This window comes from Nyctereutes procyonoides, unplaced genomic scaffold (genome assembly GCF_905146905.1).
Source record: "Nyctereutes procyonoides isolate TBG_1078 unplaced genomic scaffold, NYPRO_anot_genome, whole genome shotgun sequence".
NCBI classification, from domain to species: Eukaryota; Metazoa; Chordata; class Mammalia; order Carnivora; family Canidae; genus Nyctereutes; species Nyctereutes procyonoides.
In genome coordinates, this window is record NW_026575040.1 from 22,373,342 (window position 1) to 22,384,198 (window position 10,857).

A 10,857-nucleotide genomic window follows, 5' to 3' on the forward strand; every position below is an offset into this window, starting at 1 on the left:
ACACTCAACTGACTGAGCTACCCAGGTGTCCCTGAAAATTTTACTTAAGAGCCTGATCAGTGTTTCACACTTTGGTTTAAAAAAAAAAAAGAAAAAAAGTTTTGTCTGCTCATTTACTCAAGTTTTCTTTCCCCAGTAATATTTACACTTATGGATCATAGATCATAATCCTAAAGATGCACAACATTATCAAAAACAGATCCACCCCTTCACAAACCTGTCCAATTGTGATAATTGAGCCACCTGTTAATTCATTTTCCATGGAAAGCTATATTCACTTTTCCAGTAGGATTTTGAAAAAATAACAGCTAATATCGGATAACTAGTAACATAGAATGTACAATTGACTTAAGTTCAGTATCAGAATAAATGTATTATGCTAAAATGCTTATGATATTAGAATAGAGCTATAAAGGTATCCATTTTGCTTTACCAGCACATAAATAAGTCTCATCAGTTTCACATATTCTATTGGCACTTAATAATTACAGAATGGAGATATAAGGTCTACAATATTGTAATCTGTCATAATGTATAAAGTCTCCATTGACCAGTAGGGTGGCTTAGAAACAAGATAAAAGTAAATGGCTGGAAATGAGCTCAAATAAATATATTTAAGTGAAGTTTACAAGTAAGAGAGAATTTGAACTACACTTTTTTTTTTTAAGATTTTATTTATTCATGAGAAACAGAGAGAGAGAGAGAGAGAGAGGCAAGAGACACAGGCAGAGGGAGAAGCAGGCTCCATGCAGGGAGCCTGCTATAGGACTCGATCCCGGGACTTCAGGATCACACCCTGGGCCAAAGGCAGGCGCTAAACCTCTGAGCCACCCAGGGATCCCCTGAACTACACTTTTAAAAAGCAGAACAGCATTAATCTTTGACCCTGATTGACATCTAAAAAACAAGATTGGGATGCCTGGCTCAGCAGTTGAGTGTCTGCCTTTGGCTCCGGACATGATTCCAGAGTTCTAGGATCAAGTGCCACATCAGGGTTCCCACAGGGAGCCTGCTTCTCCCTCTGCCTATGTCTCTACCTCTCTCTCTGTGTCTATTATGAATAAATAAATAAAATCTTTTTTAAAAAATTAAATTAAAAACATAGGATTAAGAGATAAAGGGTTTTGTCACTTTGTCTCCAGAAAGTACACACAAATGATTACAGCTTTTGATATTGGAAAGGGTATAAATCAGATTATTGAGTTGACTTAATCTGTCCTTTAAGATTCCCTGACTTGCTTTTCTATGATAATATTCTTCAATAAACTTTCCATTATGTAATTAAATTTTTCTAGGTTAGTTTATTCATTAAGAATGGGTTCCTTTTGTAAATGACCTAATTCAAATCTTAGACCACGAATCTTTCCTACTATAAATTAATAAACTTAATTTTGTTTCTTCAGGGAATCTTATTTATATTTTGGTAGTTTGGTATGTTTTCAAAGGACTGATCACATTTTGATAAGATAGTGTATCATAGACCAGCAGAACTGAAACACCAAATTCCTACTTTTTACCTTGGGACCTCTCTTCACAAATAATACAAATGGCTCATAAAAGTAAAATTTTGCACAGAAAATTTTGTCTTTGTGGTGTAGAAGTGGTACAGGACTTTTCACTAAATAATTCCTTAAAAATTAGCTCAGAGTCACATAATCTCTTTGTCCAGCTTGGATATCAGTGGTAAAAAAGTTCTCCAACTGCTACATTGCAATATTTCACTGTTTAGAAATTATTGAATTGGTGAAACCAGTAAAAAATGGTCTAAAGAATATATGCCAGTGGTAACTTCAGTTATCATTATTAACAGGATCACATATTATTTTTTGTATTTGTAATTCACCAAATTAAGATACACTTTGTTCAGTTTTACTTATTTCATATTTTCTATAGCAGAGTAATTTGAGGAATTTTTGTCTGAGATTTTGATCCACCTTACTTTATATTAACCTTCTATTCCATTCTACAATGCCAGAAGAAAATGTATTTCTCTTCTTTATGTATAATAAAATAAATGAAAGGTAGATGCATTAATATGCTGCCCAACTAAAATAAATTATTAAATACAATAAATAATAATTATAATAATAATCTTAATGAAATTCCAAGTAAGTTCTCAATTTCTGTTTAAAATTCCTGATTTGCCAATACCCCTACTGATCTTACATTGCTTAAGATGATTGTAAAGTGTTGGCATAAAATATAAGGTTTTAAGATGTGCATACTGTCTGTATAAATTCATTTTAGTTACCATTACCATGTTCTGAAAACTATTAAAATTGTATGTATTAAAGGAAATAAGTAGAGGCTTTATAGAAGTTTTGCCCCACCAGTTTTCATATATGTATTTACTGGAAGGTAGCAAGGAAGAACAATAATGTATTGCACGTAGTAATATAATTATAAAGTAGCTTTTATTTGGGTATATTTTACTTACTTTTTCTGGAACTAGGAAGTAGAGGGGCATTATATATCATAGCTTTTTTTCAGATGAAGCAGATTATTAGGGAGAAATTGTTTAAGCTTCATCAGTGACTCTTTTTGTTTAGGAATACAGTTTGTTGAAAGCTTTTTCTCATGCTTTAAATAACCATGTGGTAAATCAGATTAGACAAGAACGACCTATGTCCTTTCAGTGCCCTTTTCCGTGAACATTTCATAATATTAATATGCTAATTTAATAGTCTGAGGATGGCCCTTGATTCACATAGCAGAGTTTGGCCCTCCTTTTTACCCTTGTGCACTTTATTCCTCCCTCAACTTTCATCTGTCTTACAAATCCAACAGAGAGGGATCCCTGGGTGGCGCAGCGGTTTGGCGCCTGCCTTTGGCCCAGGGCGCGATCCTGGAGACCCGGGATCGAATCCCACGTCGGGCTCCCGGTGCATGGAGCCTGCTTCTCCCTCTGCCTGTGTCTCTGCCTCTCTCTCTCTCTCTCTGTGTGTGACTATCATAAATAAATTAAAAAAAAAAAAAAGGGGATCCCTGGGTGGCTCAGCGGTTTAGCGCCTGCCTTTGGCGCAGGGCGCGATCCTGGAGTCCCGGGATCGAGTCCCACGTTGGGCTCCCGGCATGGAGCCTGCTTCTCCCTCTGCCTGTGTCTCTGCCTCTCTCTCTCTCTCTCTCTCTCTCTCTGATAAATAAATAAATAAATCTTAAAAAAAAAAAAAAACAAATCCAACAGAGATGTTTGATGGGACAGTCCTATTTTATATTTACGTTTACTTAAGGTCATGTTTTGGCATGTACAATATGAAACGATGGGATATGAAATATTGAACATGCAATATTCAACTTAACTACTTAAAACTGTTACCCCAGTTAAAACAAACGAATCAGCCTTTCTTTCTTAAAGCTATCTAAGAATTAAATATCACAGTTACCACCTGTAGTCTTTGGTCATCATGGTTACCTAGAAACTTTCACATATTAAATCCTAGCTTTCCTTATTTTAATTTATGCTTGTTTCCCGTTGTTTGAGCTTCTGTGCTGATTAGAATATTATTCTCAGAAAACTATATAGTACAGTAGTGCTTCTCAAACTTTATCATATGTACATATATAATATCATCTGGGGGATCTTAAAATACAGCTTTGATTTGATAGGTCTAGGGGGAAGCCATAAATTGTGTGTTTCTCAGTAGTTTACAGGTGATGCTGATGATGCTGGTATGTCTTTAGTCAAAAATCCATATTTTAATTTAACTTACTGACTGAAGAATTAACTTCATTGTTAGCTGAGACCTAGGCCCTTCTGCATTCCTGACTTTTTGTATGTCCAAAGAACAATAAATTGGTTGCTTCTTCATTTCCCTCTTCCCATGTTATATAGAAGGGAATAATCCTATCTTCTCCCTTTATTTCCTTTTTAGTTAAGGAGCTTCTTCTGTATTGTATATCTTAATAGAAATTGCAAGCACTGTGATATGTTATTTATTGCAACATCTCCAGGAAGAACAGTAAATTGTTTTCTTTTGGGTGGGACCCTCACTATTCCATACTCTGAATATATCTATTGATGGGAATATTTTTTCATATAAGTAGAATTCTAAAATTTTAGTAATTATGTGATTTATATTATTCTTAGTCTTTTATATAAATTTGCTTGAGTTTGTACTCAATTTGTCTTCTTTTTTTCAAGGGTGTGATTACTTTAGAGTCCCTTGGTAAAAGGGGTTATCGAGTACCTCCTTCAGGAACGATACAAGTGGTATGTGTTTTATAGCCTACAATTGCAATAATCATTCTCTCACATACATATAGAACTTAGCCCTTTCTCCTGCTACTGCTGCTGCAACAACTTTGGTAAGTAACAGTGGGGCTGCAGCTTTCTTTGGAGTTTCCCTGCTCTGCCCCAGGAATGGCCATGTTGGGGACCTTCATAAAAGGAAAGCATAAATAATCTAATGAAGGTGAATACTTTAGAAAAATAGTTTATGACAGTTTACATAACTTAAATAGAGCTATTTTCAATGTAATTAGAACTTAACATTACTAGTGTCTTCTTATTAATATAATTAGCCAGATTGAGATTGACTTACTTAAAAGGAGACCTCAAATATTAGTATTGTTTTGTCAGGAACAAAATTATATTATCCCTAGTGTAATAATTTCTAAGTTAATTTACTAAGATGGTTACACAAGGTAGAAATGTAGTCTGACAGATGTGTGGGCAGAGAAGGTATCCTTTCCTTTTGGTCTAGGTGTTGATCTAGTTTTGGCTCAGGAGAATTCCTCTAGCCCAGAGCAATCATTCATCATCATTGGTCTTGGATTCTCAAAAGAGTTATTTGATATCAAGGCCAGTTTGCGATTAAGTTCATCTCCAAATCAGATCCAGGATAATCCTGCAGGCCCAGAAGTCTATTACAAAGCTGGCTCTTGCAGACTGAAAAGAATCTGATATTTCTCAGTTATACCTCCATAAAGCCAAAATTAAAAAATAAAAATAAAATAAAAAAATAATAAAAAATAAAGTCTAGCTAAGTTCCTTACACTCGGAATCTGGTCTAATTTAATAAACCTTTTTATGACTTTTGGCCTCAATGTGATCAATGCTTTACCAGACCACTTTTACTCATCACCTTTGTTTGAATACAGCAAGGAGTCTGTTTGAGGACTGCAACTTTAATGATTAATTTTAAATCTGAAATTTAGGTTTATCTTTCATTCCTTATATGGTTTAATTATGTATAAACATGGTTTGAACTCTTGGCTTACTAGTTGTTGTGGTTGTTCACTGTATTAGCCTTAATCTTAAGACTCACGAGATTTCGAAAGTTGGATCATAATATTGATATATTTCTCATTTTGATTCAGTGAGTGATGTCCAGTGCCACGGATGAGCTTCTGAAAGCATGGGCACCAAGTTACCTATTGATGTGTTGGTAATTTGGTTAAAGTCAGATCAGCAGCTTGGGGTCTTGTTTAAAAATTAGTACTTTAAAAAATAGTATTCCTCCAATTATTGATAGCCAAGTATCAATTGAATTTACTTCAGTCTTCACCAAGGATACATATTTTGGTCTATTATGATATTGATGATTTTTTAAAAGTTTAGTAATCACTACAGTTTTTGCAATGAATCCAACTGTGAGAACATTAAGTATTTTTCAGCCTCCTTAGTAACTAAAAATAATGAACTTTATTTTCTAAACCTGGAAAATTTTCCAAATAATAAAGTTTCTCTTTTTTGAGAACATATTTTTTATTTTATATAACTATATATACCTAATATACCAAAAAAGTCTAGTTTTACCTAGCTATTTTATTTTAAATTTTTTCTATTTACTCACTATCAAAATTTGAAGAAAATCAACATTCTGAGCACTTTGCAGTTGATATACTGTAATAAAGCTAATGTTTGAAATAAGTGAACTGGGTGTTCAGTAAGAGTATATTTTGCTTACTTTAATGGAAGCATTTCCTAAAATCTGAATAAAGAGTAAAAGCTATGTGTTGTCTCATATGAAATTTATGACTAAAATTTTTTATTTGTTACAGGATTTTATAATGGGAAATAAAAATTAAACCATTTTTTAAAAATATTGCATATAACTTCATCAACTTCAAAATGTTAACTTTAGTTCCCAAAATTGAATTATATCCACTGGGATTAACTTATTATTTAAAAACCTATTTTATTATTGGCACAATCATCTTACATCAAATCAACAGGTCACTTTTTAAAGAATGATTTTTATGTTGTTTCTTTAGACCTTATTTAATCCTAATAAGACTGTGGTGAAGATGTTTGTTGTGATATATGACTTACGAGATATGCCAGCCAATCATCAGACATTCCTACGACAAAGAACTTTTTCTGTACCTGTTAAACAAGAGATGAAGAGAAGTGTTAATAAAGAGAACATCCGACATACAGAAGAACGGTTATTACGCTACCTCATACATCTGAGGTAATGTTTCAGATAAATATGAAAATACGTTACTTCAGAAGAACAACTCCAAAAATTTAGTGTAACACCTGTCACTCTAACTAGACCAGTGTCCTTTGGAATTTGCTTTATTTGAAAACTCTTCATATGCCAAGATGCAGAAAACACATGGCATATCTTCCTGCAGTCATTGTTACTTGTTGAATCAGGAGAGTTTTCATTTCTAGCTATATAATGTAAAATATTTTATATGAAAACAAATGCTGACATATCTAGGGTGGTCGAAACATTTTCAAAACCAATGGAATTTTAATATGAACCACATACGTGGTTCCGTATTTTCTAGTAGGCATATTAAAAAAAAAGTAATAAGAAAAAGGAAAGAGTAATGTGTTTTATTTAACCCAACATATCCAAATGTTATAATTTGAGTATATAATCAACATAAAAATTATGAATGAGGTATTTTACTTTCTTTTATCAGACTATTTGAAATCAAGTATAGATTTACATGAACAAGCACAACTCAATTTGAACTAGCTACATTTCAAGTGCTCAATAGCTACATGTAGCTAGTGGCTACTGTATTGGGCAAGGAAGTTTTTAACCTTCATTCATTTAACAAATATTTATGTGTCAGATATGCTTCTGGGCATTAAGGAAACAGCAATGTGAAAATCTCAGTTCCCAAAGAGTTTATATTCCAATAATTCCATCAGAAGTACTTTCTCCTCTAACTTTTGCTACCCAAATCACAGCGCTAGGTTGTGGGAAACTGTTTGCCCTTGGGGTCCAAATTGCCAGTATTCTAGGGTTAGGTTTTCGGCCCTGAAATCGTAGTGTAGCTCTCAGGCAATGAGCAAATCTATTGTTTAACAGAGAGCTGAGTATCAGCCTTTTGCTTATAACTTTGTTCTTAGTAATTTTCTGATGCTGTTCATAGTAAGTTCTCAATCACATCAGTGAGAGTAATTCATTTTAGCCTAACTCCTTACTCCAAAAGTCCCAATTCATAAGAAGGAGGCACCTCTCATCAAGGCTGCAGGCAGCAGACCTCTTTAATCTGCTGTGGATGGTGACCACCAGCTATCCTTCAGTAGATCTGCTGTGTGGTATCTGGAATGAATAAAGAATGAGCTGTCCACTCAAGTCCCATGTTTGAAAAAGCCCATAAATGGATTCTCACATAGTACTGCTTAATTGGTACTCTTACCTTGGGGTCTTCTGCTGGGGTTCTGCATCCTAAGGACATGTTCAACTGGTTCAGTGTTTTTAAACCCAATTCTACCCTACCTGTCATGAGCCTAATGGGAAATGTTATACAGATTGTGGGAATGAAAAATCTGAAAACAGATTTGGAAGGCTTTTATAAAGAGAAATGACATGAAATAGTAGACTATAAGGATAGCTCCCAGCCCAATCTAGGATGAGATTCAACTCTCTCTAAACGTTCATTTGATACCATTCCTCTTGAAGTTTAACCACTGTAGCCATACATAACCAACATTGTCCAAAGCGAACGTCAACTACCCCAGCCTTTATAATCCCTACATAGTGATTAAATACTTTAAATCCTGGAAAAAAAGCCTCTTTGGGAAATAAACCATATATGTACAAGTATGTTGTACTTCCTAAAGGTCTCAGTTTTCTTCAGATTGAGAAGGTGAAAAAATTCAGACAGAATGAGTGAGCTGACATTCAGCTCACATGTAACTGACCACCAGATTTTTCAGCTAATTTAGAAGTAAAATTCGCAAACCCAAAGAGTATTTCTGCTTTGCAAAGGGAAAAGCGGAGAGATTAGCACTAAAGCGTATATTTGTATGTTTGATCGTCTTCCAGATAAGCTTATATGTATTATGTTATAGATATTAGGGGAGGATAGACAGTTCAATATACAGTTTTCATAACCATTTTCATTTCACTACAAACTTTTGTCTTTTTAATGATGATTAGGGTTTATTTACCTAGCCATTACCAATGATAGCAGTAATTCTCCTCAGTACTTGATTATTTTCTGTCGTGACTTTTCAAGTATGGAATCCCTTTTAATGTACTCACAATTGGAAGAGGGCACATTATATGAAATGGGATGTGACCAGAGGATACTAGGTCTGCAAAGCCCAAATGTAGTATGATTGACTGATGTGAACTGAAACCTGACACTGTAGATGAGGGAGTGTGCACGGGATATGGTATCAGGGATGAAAAGTAGGATGGTGTGTGAAACAAGCAAGCCTTATAGAAAAAACATCTCTGATACTATGAAAAGCAAAGGGAGTATGGAATGTTTAGAGAGTAGTAAGGAAGAAGCACTTAAATAGCAGCCAAAGCCATAGAAGACTAAATAAATATCATGTTAGAGAGTTACTCTTAATATTGTAGCAATACTAATTCTTCCTATTTTGAAATTTTAATTACTCAAGTTTGTTTGTTTTAAAGACTCAGTCCCTGAAATGATGCATCTTTCTGTTTGCTTGTTTGTTTAGGTTCCAGAGTTCTAAATCTGGAAAGATCTACCTCCATAGAGATGTACGGCTCCTGTTCTCAAGAAAGTCCATGGAAGTTGATAGCGGTGCTGCATATGAACTCAAATCTTACACTGAATCGCCAACAAACCCTCAGTTTTCACCAAGATGTTGATAAGGAGTGACAATTTAAAGTATTCGCTCAGTACCCAAGTTTGAAAGTAAAAATTAGTGTAGAACGGAGTGTACCAATTAACAACCAGGAGAGTGGATCCTCTCCTGTTATCTTGGACCAGTTTTTATTAAAGGATTCCTGGAATGAGATCCACATATTCCAAGTAGACTGGAAACACTCATGTCCTAATAATCCTTTTTGTACTGTTGAAACCACTTCATTGGATGTGTTGCAATAGCAAAAATCCCCCCAGTTAGAGTAGTGTTTACACATTTTATTTCTCAGTTATTTAATATTTAATGTTTTCCTTAATACTCAAGTGATGTTTGTCTCTAGTGTTCTAATGTAGCACAAATCCTATGTAAAATCATACTATGTATTTTTGACATTAATGTTGAAATCCAAAATATATGCACAAGTCTTTAATTTTGTGTGATGTGTTTTAAGTACTATTCATTTAATTTATTGGAAATGAGAATGAAATGTTGAGCTTCTTTAAGATTGACGCACTATGCAAGCATGTGTACCTTTTATATCTCCCAGGTTTAGTTTTTACAACATGCCACCCAGGTTGCTGCCTCACATACTAGTCCTTTAACATGCTGTTTTGGCAGTCCAGTATGGACTAAACTGCTTCACATTCCCTTTGCAAGTTCAAATCATTATGCCCATTCATATTCCTTCTAGAACTTCTTATCCCCCAAACAATTCTATTTTTCCTTAATTACTACTACAGAGGCTTTACATTAAATTGCTGTCCCATGCTAGATAACTTTTGCAAATTGTTAAGAAGAATATGTACTTTGAAAGCAAATTAGTATTTATATTGTAAATATATGCAAAAACCCAAAGAAATGTGTATTTGGCTTTTATTTTTAGATGAGACATTCATGTGATTGAGTAAATTCCCGGTAGCCATCAGACAGTTTCCATTCTAGCTTTAAAGCTCGCAAGACAGTAGAGAAGATGTCTTGAGCTTCTTCTCCAAAGAAATGTATCACTTTCTTGCTCAGGGTCACAGTGAAAGGAAGGCATTTGGCAACAACGAAGAGAGAAGAACCACTGAGCAAGGGAACTTGACTAAATGCATCAAAAGCCCTCCCTCCATTCCCCTTAGAACAAAGAGTGGTTGTAGATGTTTGTGCAGGGGCAGTGGGCATCAGATAATAAGGCACAGATACTGGAATGCTGGTACAAATTTGTGAATGCAGGTTAGAGAATATGTACCACACAAGTAGGCCACACCAGGAGATCTGGAGCTCAAGGACCAGGTGAGTGCTCTGGAATTTGGGAGGGTGGAAGGTCTTTAGTTTGGGACCCAGCTAATGGATAGACTATTCAAGGGAAATCTGACCAGTGATGAGTAGGTAGATGTAGGTTGTGGATGGCCAGCAAGAAGCCTCTTTTAAATTTCTTTTAAGATAACAGCGGGGCGCCTGGGTGGCTCAGCTGGTTAAGCGTCAGAGTCTTGGTTTCTGCTCAGGTGATGGTTTCATGAGGCTCAGGTAATGATCTTATGCCTCCTGAGATCCAGCCCCTCATCAGGCTCTGTGCTCAGCAGGAAGTCTGCTTGAAGATTCTCTTCCTCTGCCACTTCCCCCACTTGCACACATATGCTTGCTTGCTCTCTCAAATCTTTAAAAGACCAGCTAAAAAAGAGAAAGCTATTGATATTCCATAAAGCTTAAAAAAAAAGTCAATGGCACAAATTTATGAAGATTTATTCTTAATTTTCAAGCTGTGGAAACATGGAATTAGGACCCCAAACATTTGGACTGTAGTCCTAGCTCTAATAGTATCTGATAGGACTGACTCCAGG

The 10,857-nt window shown here is 35.1% G+C and overlaps 1 protein-coding gene across 9 annotated transcripts in view; it reads left to right on the forward strand.

Annotated features, from left to right (window-relative positions):
• Positions 1–9,469, forward strand: part of ATOSA (atos homolog A) — an 87,216-nt gene extending 77,747 nt beyond the window's left edge. For 8 of the 9 annotated variants that reach the window (XM_055320119.1, XM_055320118.1, XM_055320115.1 and 5 more), the window contains 3 exons: positions 4,142–4,210; positions 6,217–6,416; positions 8,885–9,469. In XM_055320119.1, the coding sequence (XP_055176094.1) occupies positions 4,142–4,210; positions 6,217–6,416; positions 8,885–9,038 (423 nt within the window). In that variant the 3' untranslated portion in view covers positions 9,039–9,469. Of the gene's footprint in view, positions 1–4,141; positions 4,306–6,216; positions 6,417–8,884 lie in introns of those variants that run through there. The other variant, XR_008663767.1, reaches the window with a different exon arrangement.
• The last annotated feature ends 1,388 nt before the right edge of the window (positions 9,470–10,857 follow it).